This window comes from Saccopteryx leptura, chromosome 7 (genome assembly GCF_036850995.1).
Source record: "Saccopteryx leptura isolate mSacLep1 chromosome 7, mSacLep1_pri_phased_curated, whole genome shotgun sequence".
Lineage (NCBI taxonomy): Eukaryota > Metazoa > Chordata > Mammalia > Chiroptera > Emballonuridae > Saccopteryx > Saccopteryx leptura.
The window spans coordinates 110,514,430-110,529,113 of NC_089509.1; the positions used below are offsets into that span (position 1 = coordinate 110,514,430).

General features: G+C 45.6%; 1 protein-coding gene across 2 annotated transcripts in view; it reads right to left on the reverse strand.

The window, feature by feature from the left end:
- Window positions 1–14,684, reverse strand: part of COL4A4 (collagen type IV alpha 4 chain) — a 127,958-nt gene that overhangs the window by 37,695 nt on the left and 75,579 nt on the right. For both annotated transcript variants that reach the window (XM_066346605.1, XM_066346606.1), the window contains exons 28-35: window positions 14,341–14,559; window positions 11,778–11,939; window positions 10,083–10,253; window positions 9,407–9,550; window positions 7,222–7,329; window positions 6,166–6,347; window positions 5,241–5,304; window positions 2,433–2,507 (exon numbers count right to left, since the gene is read on the reverse strand). In XM_066346605.1, the coding sequence (XP_066202702.1) occupies window positions 2,433–2,507; window positions 5,241–5,304; window positions 6,166–6,347; window positions 7,222–7,329; window positions 9,407–9,550; window positions 10,083–10,253; window positions 11,778–11,939; window positions 14,341–14,559 (1,125 nt within the window). The remainder of the gene's footprint in view (window positions 1–2,432; window positions 2,508–5,240; window positions 5,305–6,165; window positions 6,348–7,221; window positions 7,330–9,406; window positions 9,551–10,082; window positions 10,254–11,777; window positions 11,940–14,340; window positions 14,560–14,684) is intronic.

Here is a 14,684-nt window from a genome sequence, read left to right on the forward strand (position 1 = left end):
CCGGCTCGTGCACAGTCAGTGCAGCCCCCCCCCCCCGCCCCGCCCCGCACAACCAGACACAGCCCTGAGACAGGCAGCGCTGTGGCTCCTCCTCCGGCTCGTGCACAGTCAGTGCAGCCCCCCCCCCCCCCGCCCCGCCCCGCACAACCAGACACAGCCCTGAGACAGGCAGCCGGCAGCGCTGTGGCTCCTCCTCCGGCTCGTGCACAGTCAGTGCAGCTCCCCCCCGCCTCCCCGCACAACCAGACACAGCCCTGAGACAGGCAGCGGGCAGCGCTGTGGCTCCTCCTCCGGCTCGTGCACAGTCAGTGCAGCTCCCCGCCCCGCCCCGCACAACCAGACACAGCCCTGAGACAGGCAGCGGGCAGCGCTGTGGCTCCTCCTCCGGCTCGTGCACAGTCAGTGCAGCCCCCCCCCCCCCGCCCCGCCCCGCACAACCAGACACAGCCCTGAGACAGGCAGCGCTGTGGCTCCTCCTCCGGCTCGTGCACAGTCAGTGCAGCCCCCCCCCCCCCCCGCCCCGCCCCGCACAACCAGACACAGCCCTGAGACAGGCAGCGGGCAGCGCTGTGGCTCCTCCTCCCGCTCGTGCACAGTCAGTGCCGCTCTTTCCAATCAGTGGGAATCACAGAGTTAGGTTAACACTGAGCAGGTGAATAACATAAAGACGTCCTTTTTAAAATTTTAGGCTCGAGTGTATAGCATATGGGAAAGGGAGCAATTTAAAGGGTGCTAACCACAGGAGACCGGGGAAGTTCCATGTGGGCAAATTTTCTTGAAAAAGTTAGCCTAAGTGTAATGTAACGCAGATTTATGTTTATTTTTCATTAAAATATTAATATAAAAGGGCTCCACTTAAGACTACTTTCTGTTTACAGAATCTTACTATCTTCGGGTTCACAAAAGATACCACTAAGTGTAAAAGAAAATCTGTTAAAATGTTTTGCTGACTGCTATTGCTGATGACAATGACCTTTGACATTTGCCTAGCAATTTTCAGTTTACACACTGCTCTCAAGGAATCCCATTTGGTCCTCTGGACAACCCTGCAGGGCGCATAGAGCCAGTTTCCAGGGGAGCAAGCCGACTGCAGAGACGATAAGCAACTTGCCAGGACCACGTGCACAGTAATCACAGAGGTTCACCTTAAACCACTGATTTCTCTCTCTGAGACTTCTCAGTCTGGTCTTGACTATGAACCCCTACAATGTTAACCTCAAAACTACTTCCCCTCCCAATGTTACACCTAAGCTATACATTATCATTAAAATATTGTATTATCTAAACATATCTGACCGTGTCAACAGCAGAAGACCTATAAGAAAGAGGAAAATAAAGCCATTGTATTAGCTTGTTTTTCTGTTGGACTTCCGTTTGAGCGATCATGTGGTGTAAGAACAAAGAAATAAAATGTCCCATCGTCATTCTGCTCAGGTGTTCTTTTGTTGTAGAGAATGCAACATGGCTATTGCCAGAGAGAGTTTCAAGATAATGCACCAAAAAATATTAGTAAGGGATGCTTTAATTTACAAGGGACCCATCTAATTACACACTTGGATTCCTAACCTGTCCACTGTCAGCAAGATGACAGTGGGCATAACTTATTTAACCAATCATCTGTGGATGGACAATGTTCTTCCTCGTGCAGTGCACATCCTTGTGGGAACATCTTAGGACACTTGTCTGATTGTTGACTTAAGATAAATTCCCACGAGTGGAATTACTAAGTCCAAGAGTATGCATCCTTTGTCAGCGGTGGGTCACCTACTGTCACCAGCCACAGCTTCCTCGACTGGAGGGCAGCAACTCACTGGTATGTCCAATCTGTTCTGAGGGATTACCCATCACTTGTTCCGGATAAACAAGGTACCATTCTGAAGAACATGGATTTGTTATTGGTGCTGAGGTTTTTCATTTGTTTGGTTTGTTTTTTAGTCAATGATCTATTTACTAATTGAGGTCTCCAGCGGTATCGTAACAATGGCCAGCCTCACTGGCCTTCACGTATGCTTTTCTAAATATAGGAAAGAAAGGGCTGGAATGGAAAACCCACAGCTATACTCTGTGTGAGTGGTTATTGCTAAGGTACCATTTTTAATTATAGATCTGCAAACTAGTCCAGGTTTTAATTGCTCTCAAAAATTATTTTCTACTTTGTCAACATCTGGGCATATCTGGGGATTGTATTGTCATGTCAATATCATCGGTCATGGGGGCCATGGTGGGAAAAGGTCGTGAATTTCCGGTGTGTAATCCTGGTGTCCTCCTTGGCCAGGCATGCCATGCTATGTGTATACACGATCTTACTGTGCAAAAAGGGAAGAAAATATTGAGACCATCACTGCTGACTTGGAGGAAGAAGTAATTGTTCTATTTTTCAAACCAAACATATTCTTTTTTTGTTTTAGTAAGAAAAATATGGAGCTATATACCTGGACATCCAGGGCTACCCCGTTCACCCTTTGGACCAGGTAGGCCGAGCTGACTCACAAAGTCACCTTTGCTTCCTGAAAGTGATAAAACGCACATAACATTATTTAAGAGAATTTAATTGTGTCTCATACAAGTGACTTAATAACTTTTGTGACATTTGTCTTTATAGTAGTCTATCTTTAAAAATTCCAGGGGAGGATTTTTGAAAAAAAAAAAAAGCTTTGTTTTGCTGCATAAATACAAGTGGAAACAAGGATGTAAGACATATTAAAATGCACATATACAATTTTATAATTGATAACAATCATGGGAAACTATAAATCTTAGTAAATTTCAATATTTTAATTTTCCAAAATAGTTTCAAATTTAGGCAACTACTGTATTTTTTGCTCCATTGGATGTACCTGACCCTAAGACATACCTAGGGTTTTAAAGAGGAAAATAAGAAAAGAAAATATTCTCAACCAAATGGTGTGTTAAAATATTTAATAAAATACCGTATTTTTTTTTTGCTCCATAAGATGCACGGGCATTTTCCCCTCCACTTTTGAGGGGGGAAAAGTGTGTCCTATGGAGCAAAAAATATGGTATTTAAGAAATTCCTTGGCAAGGGGTGACTATTTCCTTACATTGTGTTTTTGAAACAAAAAGAAATGTTGAACTGCCACAGTCACATTTCAGACTCTCTGCAAGGAAGCTCAACGTAAGTGTCTTTGTAAAAACAAAATCAAAGTTACACTTTATCAACGATTTCACTAAAGGCAGCACATTTAAAGACTACTGTTGGCAAAGACTCCCACAGTCCCACAGAGCTATTCCACACTGCTGCAGAAGGCTTCCAGACACAAGGACTTGTGTCATAGCTGGAAGCCAGTCGTAAATGGAGGACTCAGAATGATGGGGTAGGGAAGGGTTGCAAGAGAAAAAGAGAGCTCATTAGGCAAGTTTTATAGAACCTGCCCACGAACACCACTTTCTAGAGGGTCCCATCCACACCCTGCAGAAGGTTCTCGTCTACAGCGCCATCTGGCGCTACGCATAATTATGGCTAATTATTTGAGGCGTAGGAATCTGGCCTATCCCCAGCCAGCCAATCTTTCCTTGAGGAGTTGTCATAAAAAGTGAGAATCTGAGGTCGCGGGTTACTGAGGCGAAAAGCAAAAAGATGATCATGAGGTAGATTACCATCATACCCTGATGCGGAACAGGCTGGAGTGCAATCCACATGTATACAGAAAGATCCCGAAAGGACACTACATAGAGAGTCGTGAGTGATGAAACCAGTTGGTAGGCAGGTAAGTAAGAAAACAGACCATGGAGAATGGCAGAAGAGTCTCAAGAGAGAAAGCCCCGGTTGCCTAAGGTCCAGGTTCCCATAAGGTCAGGGAGAACTTGTCTCCTCAGTGTGGGTTCCGGGAGATCCCTTTTCTCTGGATACCTTGGGACCCTTGGGTGCATTTCAGTTCCTTGCAAATGGAGCCTAATACAAGGGCGAAGAAAGTAAGAAGTGCGTTTGTTCTTTGAGAGAAGCGAAGGGACTATAATAAATTTATAAGGAAGTAGAAGAGGAGAGTGCGTTCTGAATCCTGAAGCTAAAAAATGTCAACGACGTAAATGTCCCTCTTTGTAACCATCTCTGAAGGAGAGATCTTTATTATTTTTCTGAGTAAGTGTGCACACAGCTGACTTTTTTCTTACAGCAATTATCGTATCATTTATGTAGTGTCAAAGAAGAGAGCACGTATCACTGGTAATGAGGAAGAGGATGTTTGAGGTGGTTCATTCATTAGTATTTTACATTTTAAAGGTTTTTAAAAATACTATTGAAATAAAATATAACTGCATAGCATACCTGTGAATTCACAGAGAGTGGAGTTAAAATCATTCTAAAGTAGATTTAAAAAGAATATTAACCCAGTGGTATGGAAAAATATTAGCCCAATGACACAGAAAAATGATAAAAATACTAAAGGCTTTATGCAAATGTTGCAATTTAAGATAGCCTAATTTCTGTTTATTTGCTTATCTATATGGACGGAGGGTTAATGAAATCTCGAAGGACATTTTTGACTTTGGGTCAACCTTCTATTTCTGTTTCCTGGACACATAATAAAAGTAGAATGGAGGTTATATTGCAAGGCACAAGGTAAACCGAGGTCTGCCATTTGTTTGGTAAATAAAGCTACTGGCACTCAGCCACACCCCTTTGTGCGTTGTCTATGACTGCTTTCCTGCACAGCGGAGTAGCTGTGACAGAGACCACACACTGGAAATACTACAACCTGCCCTTTGAAGAAAACATATTGGCTGATCCCTTGGCTAATGGTGCTTTACATGTGGGTCAGGAATTCGTAAGTGAACTACTAAGACCTGGCGGGTGGGAAGTCATGGCTTTGGCCTAAAAGCCATACCTGTGGAGTCCTTAGAAGAGATCCTGGCTTCTGTGGGGCATGGGGCTTCTAAGCCAAGGGGACAGTGCGCAATCCCTGTGGATCCGATGTCCTTCCCCCCGAGCTGTCACTTAGGGAGCTGCAGTCACTACCGGGACCGCTGCAAGGACTCCCCCTGAGTGGGAAAACCGGATGTGCCCTAGAGGCTGTTTTCTATCGGGTACTCTCTTGGATCTGAATGACAGGTGGAGATGCCTTGGGTCTTGAGTGTTTGACTACCTGGAAGAGTCCAGAAAGAACCCCTGGTGTTGCAATTTGTTTGTGCCTTGCTTTTCACGCAAAAGGTGCTTGCTTACAAGGTTACAAACACCCAGGACTATGAGATTGATGGCGGGCTGCTGTATTTCCAAGCCATACCTTTAGGTCCTCTCGTTCCATCCCTTCCTGAAAGTCCAGGGGGCCCCGGCTCACCCGGCTCACCCTGATAGTTCAATGAAACAGAAGTAAAACCTTAATTGGATTTCACACACAAACGACACCGGCATGACACGATCCAGTCATCATTTCCCACAACCAATTTGATGTTTATAATTTGCGGCGGTAAAGAAATTTGGACATGCATTGCAGGCATATTACTACACGTGTCTAGTTTTCAAAAGTTGATACAACTTCTCCAGAATTAGAGGTACAGCATGCAATTCTCAATACTTGATGGCCAGGCAGTAACTGCAACACATCACTTGAATTTCTTAGTTTGAAATGAACAAGTTGATACTAAATGAAATATTATCAGAAATCATTTCATACCAAAAACTTTAAAAGTCTTTTCTATTCCAAGAGATGAGTAGCAAATTATATCATATGTTTTCCAGAAGTTGTGATTAAGTTGGCTACATTAAGTTGGCCACTACACTTAATGTACCCTGTGGGAAACCAGGGGGTATTTTACTCATAATTGTTAGGACCAAGTCAATGTGTTTACGGAGAAATCTGTGATCTCTACTGGTTAGGCAGGCTTAGAAACCAGAATGGGGGTCATTTTTCAGATGCCTCTTTAGTGCAGCAGCAGTCGTGAGGCAACTCCCTTTGGAGTTGTTTTCATGAGGCTGGGGAGAGTATGTGGAGTGACTTGGTCATCCAGGTCATGAAAACCAGGCACTGGTCAGGAATTACAGTTGCATCATGGCCTTCCGGAAGTCTCCATTCTTCCCTTGGCCAACCCCTTAATTCTAAAAACCGGGGCAAGGGTGATGACATCCACTGGCAAATTATGACCCCTTCTTGGCATCCTGAGAGTAGAAGGTTTTATTACTGCTTCCCTCCCAGAATAGCAGCCACTTACCTGTTCACCTGGAAATCCCGGAAACCCAATGACCCCTCTCGGCCCGGGTGAGCCCGGAGGGCCCGGCGGTCCAGGAGGCCCCGGTTGCCCGTTCTCACCGGGCTCCCCTCTGCGCAGTCCAGGTGGCCCATGTCTTCCTGGCTCCCCTCTCCTCCCTGGTGTCCCGGGACTGCCTTTATCACCTGATGGGGTTGGAAGTATCAGAAGCCAATGTGAGGAGGAGTTCTTGGACTAGGGGTTGGGAACCCTAACTCCTGCCCTACACCACATGGCGATGGCTTCTGGCTTCCGTGACCTGACTGTAGGAGAAACCGCCCCTGAATAGCCTTGCTAGGCTAGGATGCCCTAGGTTGGAGCAGCACACAGGATCATTTGTGTGAACATGCCCATTTTCTAAGTGAAGAACTTACCCAGAGAAGTTGAAACGTTTGTCCCCTAACAACTAGGTAAGGAGAGAGCCAGGACAAGAAGTCAGGTCTTGGGTAGATTAAGTTTGAACTTGGGAAAGAGAACACAAAAGTGGAGGTCAGCATCCGTGCTGTGTCCTGTCTGTGAGGCCAGCGGCCCAGGCCAGCAAATGCTAGTGAGAAAGGTCCATTGGGCCCAGCTCTCCCCACTCAAAATGCACCTTCTACAGAAGAGTCCCAAAGGGTTCATATCAACATTGAAATCTGAGAACAGTCAGAATCACTTAGACAATCTTTGTGCTATTTCTTTTTTTTCTTTTGTGTGTGTGTGTGTGTGTGTTTTGTACTATTTATTTTAATACTAGGCCCCAAAACCAGGGGTACTTTAAACCTGAAACAGTATTTGATGTATATCTTGTCATTAATCCTACTTGGGAATATCCAGATCTATAAATGCATATGAACTTTAGCTAAGTTGTAGCATGGAAAAGCAAGAAGAAAACCTAAGTTCACTAGTGTACATTTATGTCCAAAAAATGCCCTCTCCTGGTCTCAGTGTCGCTGGGAAAGCTGCTGATACACATGCATGTGGGAATTATCTGTAAAGAAATTACCTTATTTGATATGGTTAAAAAACACGAGTGGGTACCTTCTTGTCCCCGGAGTCCGTCATCTCCAGGAGGTCCAGGTTCTCCGGGTTTCCCCTTTCTGGAAACAATAGCCATTTCTCCTTCATCTCCTGGGGGTCCTCTCTCTCCTTTTATTAATTACACAAGAGCAAAACAGACAACCATCATACTCATGAGTCTTCCGTTATCCCTTCGTGACCAGTCGGCAAACCCCCATTCAATCTCCTGAACTGGCTTTAAGTTTATGGATTGCACAGTAACGACACTGTCTATTGATTTCCTAAAAGAAGGAAATCATATTTCCATACTTCTCCCAACTTGTCCAGTAACAGGGTCTGCGGTCCAGTGAATGCTCGGTGAATGTCTGCTAAACTCAACCAAGCCAGTCTCAGTCTTCAGTGAAAAAAAGACAGGCTTGAAAAGTTCCAGGTCTAAAACACATCCGTTTATCCTGTAAAATCTGAATGGCCCATCTCATATTTTCCCTAGCTTCCCCTTCCTAGCCAGCCTCTATTCTTTTCCTTCCATTACGACAACATACCCTAATTCTAAACTTGGTTCTCCACACAGAGAATTCCAAAAAAGAATGAAGAGTAAATGGTTTATCTGCCTGATTTTGTAAATGCTGTCCAGTTGTAAACTGTGTTGGAGTGACCCTTACCAACCAGCTTGATGAGAGCCAATGATTAACACTTCAAGAATTTTGGCAGCTTTAAATCAGCCATGTTGAGAGTATTTATGCCTCAGTGGGAGTATTTATGCCACGGTGGGAGTATTTACGCCACAGTGGGAGTATTTACGGCATGGTGGAAGTATTTATACCACCATGGGAGTGTTTATACCACGGTGGGCTATTTATGCCATGGTGGGAGTATTTATGCCACGGTGGGAGTATTTATGCCATGGCGATCAGCAATCACTACAAGTCAGTAGTACATTTGTTTTACATTTAACTTTGGAGAACCAGTGTATCAACATATCACTGACATTAATCTAATTTTCTTACTTTTTTTAGTGGGATCATGTTTAGTAGTATAATAGCACAGCAAACATCATTTATCTCTGCAGGCAAAGAGTGACTCTAATTTCTTGATTCCACATAAATAATTTACAGGCTAGTAAAACAAAATAATAGTAGAATCAATCAACTGAGAAGTAAAAGTAACTTGAATTAACTATGAGACTATTTACCCAAAGGGCTTTATGGTTTTACGTTATTTCTTAAAACTGACAAGTATTCATTCTCAACACTGGAAATGAAATGTTACTTTTACTCATGGCAGACTCATGGCTAAGTGGTAAAAGTACATATTTAACGTGATTTGGGAACATTTAAACCAGTGATTTTAAAACTTTTGTTTTTTTATACTAATAAAATCTTGGGGTTTTTTAATTTTTCAATTACAGTTGACATTCAATAATTTTTTTATGAAAATTCTTATTTTAAATGAAGCTTGGGGAGGCTCAACTCAGAGCCCAGATGAAAGTGAACTCATTCTGTTTCAGAGGCTGGCAAACTACAGCCCAAGGGCCAAATCCCACCTACTACCAGCTTGTGTACAATACACAAACCATGATTGGCTTTTACACTTCTAAGTCATTGGGAGAAAAACTCAAAGCAAGAATAATATTTTATGACATGTGAAAATGAAGTTCAAATTTCCACCTCCATAAATGAAATTTTATTAGCACCCAGCTCTATTCCTTCTTTGTACATGTTGACTACGGCTGTTTTCCTGCTACAAAGGCCAAGGGGATTGGCTGCCACAGACACCATAGTGCCTGCAACGCCTAAAATATTTATATATCTGGCTCTTTACAAAATAAATAAATAAAACGTTAACTCTTTTTCATAAAAGAATTGGAACAGAATTTGGGAACCAAGATCCCTGCCTGCACCCCTTCCTAAAAGGTGAGAAGGTTCTTTGAAATTCCACAGCTATAAATTAAAGCACTTGTTAATTTTCTTCTATTCACAGAGCCATTCATTTACACCCCAGCGTTATGGAATATGTTATTGAGAGGTAAGGAAAATGAATCTGTTTTCTAGAATTCTAAACCCAACAGCACAGAACTGAAAGGGAGCGGAGGGATGCAAGCTGCAGGGGGGGTCCCATTGTATTTTTCAGATCTCATATATGTGGGTTCTGACCAAGCTCCGGAAACAAACCTATGTCGCATCGCTGTGCTGTTCGGTGCACTTACCTTTGGCACCGGGCATTCCGTGGTCCCCTGGGAAGCCAGGCCAACCCTTCTCTCCAACTTCTCCCTTTCTGCCCGGGCGTCCCTCGGGGCCTGGCTTTCCTCTCTCTCCAGGAAAACCCGGCAGGCCCGGCAGCCCCTGGGGTCCTGATGAAATAAAAGCATGAATGTTTCGGGGAACAGTTTAAAGGCTAGCATGGTTCCCCTATCTGTGCTCCTGGGTTTGAATGGCAGGTGAATAGCCACTGCCAACCTCCTGCTATGTAATAGCCAGGTCTCCTACCCCATGGATCTCAAATGGACGCCTTAGGTTTCTGAGTCCCGATCCCACAGTGGATTCGGGGAACTGGGTGAGGTGAGAGGGAGGGGCTGGAGAAAGGGGGCATGGTCCACCGAAGTAGGAGCCCGTTAACCCTGACCCTGCAATTTCCTGGTTCTACCCACCTCCCGGAGCAGAAGTACTTGGGGGTTCTACAGCCTTAACACCCCATCTACCAAAACGTTCTGCAGCTGGAAATATCAATACAAAGGACAAGAAGGAGGGAGGTGCCCCCAAGGGAAGGACCAAGTCAGGCTCAGATAACAGAACGTCGTACAGCGCAGCCTCTATTGACAGGCTTGGCCGGGCAGTGGATTTCAAGTTTAGTCAATGGAGAAATCACCGGAAACTGTTACCCACCCTTGGGGCCTGGAAGGCCAGGTAGCCCATCATCCCCGAAGGGGCCTGGGATTCCTGGGGGTCCTGGGGGCCCCGCTGCCCCTGGCCTCCCTGGGGTTCCTGGGAGGCCCTTCATTCCAGCTGGCCCAGGAGGCCCCACGTCTCCGTGCTGTCCTTTCCACCCCGGGGGACCTGAGACAAAGCACAATGACAGCAGAAGGAGAGGGCTGGAGTGCGGGTTCACACACGGGCAGGACCAAGCAGTCACGGGAGCTTCAGTCCTGTGCCCAGGGAGACAGTCTTTAGCCACTGAAATAAGACTCGCAGCTCTCCGTCATTCTGCAAAAACATTTTTTTTTCTGGCTGCTATAAAAAGAAGAGAAGAAATATTTCAAAATTTATTACTTGAATAAATATTTCCCAATAAGGATGCATGAATATTATAAAGAGGGTTTTTTTTTTAATGGAAATGGATAGCAGTAAAAACCAAAACGTTGCTTGTGTTTACTCTTGGGCGGGGTGGAGGGGGGAATAAAGAAGAAAACTTTCCAGGTTCTTCCGGAAGCTCTGGCCAAGTGAGTGTGGTCAGGCTGTTAACTATGATGAGAGAAGTGTAGAAATCAGAGTAACAATATTATTACTGTTATTATTATAACATTATTGGTGCTAGAAATAAAACAGGTTTTGCCCCAATCTCGTGTTGATTCTATGAGAGGGTATATTCCTACCTTTGAAAAAATGCAATAGGATTTATGTAACAGGCAGCAACCTGAATGGTGAAATGAAGATTGTACTGGAAATCGCCACTTAGAACCTTGTGTTAAGAAACACTCTTACATTGGTCTCTTCAAGCTCCTACATACATGTCTTGCTGGGTATGCCAAGGATACAAAGTGCTCTTTGCCTGAGCTATTTCTCAAGGTTATGTTTGCAGCAAGCAACTTTGACAGATGATATAGCACCTCCCCTCGTGCAGAAGGCAAGCTATCTTATTTTTATTTCCTTTAAGCGAGAGAGAGAGAGAGAAAGAGAGAAAGAAAAAGAGAGAGGGACAGACAGAGAGAGAGAGAGAGAGACAGACAGAAAGTGAGAGAGATGAGAAGCATCAATTCTTTGTTGCGGCACCTTAGCTGTTCATTGATTGCTTTCTTATATGTGCCTTGACCAGGGAGCTCCAGCTGAGCCAGTGACCTTGAGCTCAAGCCAGCGACCTTGGGCTTCAAGTCAGTGACCTATGGTCTCAAGCCAGAGACCATGGTGTCATGTCTATGATTCCACACTCAAGCTGGTGACCCTGCGCTCAAGCTGGTGAGCCTGCGTTCATGCTGGCGACCTTGGGGTTTTGAACCTGGGTCCTCAGCACCCCAGGCTGGCATTCTATTCTGGTCAGGCAAGGCAGGTTGTCTTATAGGCTACTTCAAACCAGTTGTTCCCCAGGTTCTGCCTCCTCTCAGGTACAGTAACCAGATGTGTGCACGGCATCCATCTAATCCCTCTTATGTTGCCCCTGAGAGACCTGGACGATGTGGGGAAATGACACAAACCAAGAGGAAGCTCATGCTACTTTCTGGGCCATAAATGGTAAAGTTCTTCATCTCTGACCCAAGAGTCTTGCTTCTTCCAGCATCAGTGAAAGAGCAACAAGGCAGCTTATTCTTTCATAAGGCAGCTGAAACCCCAGACCCTTCACAGTGGTTGACCCCTGCTGACACTTACCTGGACTGCCTGGAGCCCCGGGGAGTCCAGGTTGCCCTGGTAACCCGGGAGCGCCTCTTTCACACGAATGGCCAGGCGGACCTGGGATACCTGGAGGCCCAGCACTTCCTTCTCTTCCTTTTGGACCCTTGAGACCCGGGGATCCGGCCATGCCAGGTGTCCCTGAAATGACACAATTCATCTGTGACACTCATGGCATAAAAGAATTCAGGCATATCAATACCAGAAGTCAGCATTTGGACTCTAGCTCAATGCTCAAATGAGTTAAGCCTCTGAATGGATTTTCTTTTCATAGACGGAGAGTCCCAAATAAATGGAAAAGCCATGCATTGCTAAGAGATTTACTTGATAAGGTTATGAGACCACAAAGAAGTGTTTGCGCAAATGGAAAATGATGTGGTCCTTCCAGATTTTAATTAACCTTTAACATTGCAGCAGCCTTCACATCAAATCCCCACAATATGTACAAAACCAATTTGTGCTGTATGAATTTGCATTTTGTAAGATATTTCATCACTGGATCTCTCAAATTTCTATTATTGGAAAGGCGGTGTCAAAATCGTCAGAAAGAAAAAAAAACATAATTCCCCACTTTAACTAAAACAATCTATTTTATTTTTCTATGTTTTCTTTATATTTTTGGTTCATGTGTTTACCTTTTTAAAGTAGTAATCACAGGGCACATTCAAGTGTTAAGATTATTTCACATTGCATATTAATTCGCCAGTGTTTTTCATTTCATTGTAGTCTTTGCAAATATAATTTAAATTGCTAATGCTAATAGCTGAATAATATTTCTTCTTTTAAGTGTCTGTGTGTGTGTTGCTTAACTCTCTTTAATGTGAATAACTCAGGTTTGAACCATACAGGTCAACTTATACGCAGATCTTTAAAAAAAATAAGTACTGGCCCTGGCAGGTTGGCTCAGTGGTAGAGCGTTGGCCTGGCGTGCAGAAGTCCCGGGTTCGATTTCCGGCCAGGGCACACAGAAGAAGCGCCCATCTGCTTCTCCACCCCTCCCCCTCTCCTTCCTCTCTGTCTCTCTCTTCCCCTCCCGCAGCCGAGGCTCCATTGGAGCAAAGATGGCCCGGGCGCTGGGGATGGCTCCTTGGCCTCTGCCCCCGGCGCTGGAGTGGCTCTGGTTGCGGCAGAGTGACGCCCCGGAGGGGCAGAGCATCGCCCCCTGTTGGGCAGAGCGTCGCCCCCTGGTGGGCATGCCGGGTGGATCCCGGTTGGGCGCATGTGGGAGTCTGTCTGACTGTCTCTCCCCGTTTCCAGCTTCAGAAAAATACAAAAAATAAATAAATAAATAAATAAATAAATAAATAAATAAGTACTGTAAGTGTATTTTCTCTTCCTTATGATTTTCTTACCAATTTTTTTCTTTTTTTCTAGCTTACTTTATTGTAAGAGTACATTATATAATACATATAACATGAAATCTGTGTTAACTGACTGTGTATGTTATTGGTAAGTCTTCCGGTCAATGGTAGGTTATTAGTAGTTAAGTTTGGGAGAGTCAAAGGTTGCGTGCAGATTTTGACTGGGGGGAGAGGGGGTGTTGGTGTCCCTGACCCCAGCATTATTCAAGGCTCAACTTTACTAGAGTATTTTTATATTAACCTTCCTCTTTGGTTGAATGCTGCTCTGAGATACAGTTTCACAAGAGAGACAGTGGGATTCCTGGGCCAAACTTATTTTCACTGACTCACATAATGTTCTGTCCTGGGTACCTAAGAAATGCTGACCCATCCACTGTTAGAAAAGAACCAAGCACTGTTTGTGAAAGCCCAGTCTGGGTCCCACCGTTGGACACTCACACCCGAGGGGCTCAAGTTTATACTGGACTGTGGGGGTTCACGCCATTCTGATGCAATGAGTCAGAATTGCTGAGCCTGGGGCCCAGGCGACGGTGATTTTCATGACCTCCCGCATGACCCAGGATTACTTTACATTCATTAAAATCTGGCAGCATCTGCTGGGGGTCCTGAAGGAACCTCGGGGAGTTTAGAGGAGCAGGAGACTCGGAGCCAGGCCATCCTAAGTGCCCTCCCTGCTGCCCTGCCTGCTCCCTCTGCTGGAATAAAGTCCTGTCACCGGGTCAGCTGTCCAAATAATACAGCTAGTCCGCCAGGGCTCTGCTGGGGCCAGGCTCTTCCAGGGCGCGCTCCCTGAACCCCTGCCCGCACCGCTCCAGCCCCTGAGCTGCCTGTCCTCGTCCGTCTGTCCTGTCCTCCATCAACCTGGCAGGGGCAGTGAGCAGGTTCCACAATCCCTGCCCCTGGGCGCTAGCGTACTGTCCCGAGTCCAAAGCAGGCAGGCAGACGCCGGCAGCTGCTGCAGAGCTAACTCAGCCACAGTGCGCGGCTCTGGGGGTGAAAACAGCCGACAAAACGCCAAGGCGACACGGGCTGTTCGAGATGGAACCAGGGCCCGCGTAGGAGGGACGATGGTGGCTGACAGCTCTATATTGCAGATTTCTGAGGCAAGCTGCACTCTTCAGCGACCAGGTCCAGCACTGAGCCGGACTGGGGGACACGGAGGAGGCAGTGTGCTCTCATACCTGCGGGCCCCTGAGGGCCTGGGTCTCCTCTGAGCCCTTTCGTTCCTGGCATTCCTGGGAGGCCTCGCTTCCCTGGGGGCCCTGGGCGGCCATAGGCAGGGTCTCCGGGGAGTCCTTTCTGACCGTTTCTTCCAGGGGGACCGGGAGAGCCCGGGGGCCCGACGGGGGACGAGCCCTTTTCACCTTCAGACCCTGGCTCTCCCGGGTCACCACGAGCACCTATTCAACCAATAAACGTTTCAATCGTTAAATGTAGAAATACAGAACTATAACTCATGTAAGACTACTTCTATGATACAAAAAAAAAAAATATATACAAAGGCACTTAATAAGTATTGTTGTTT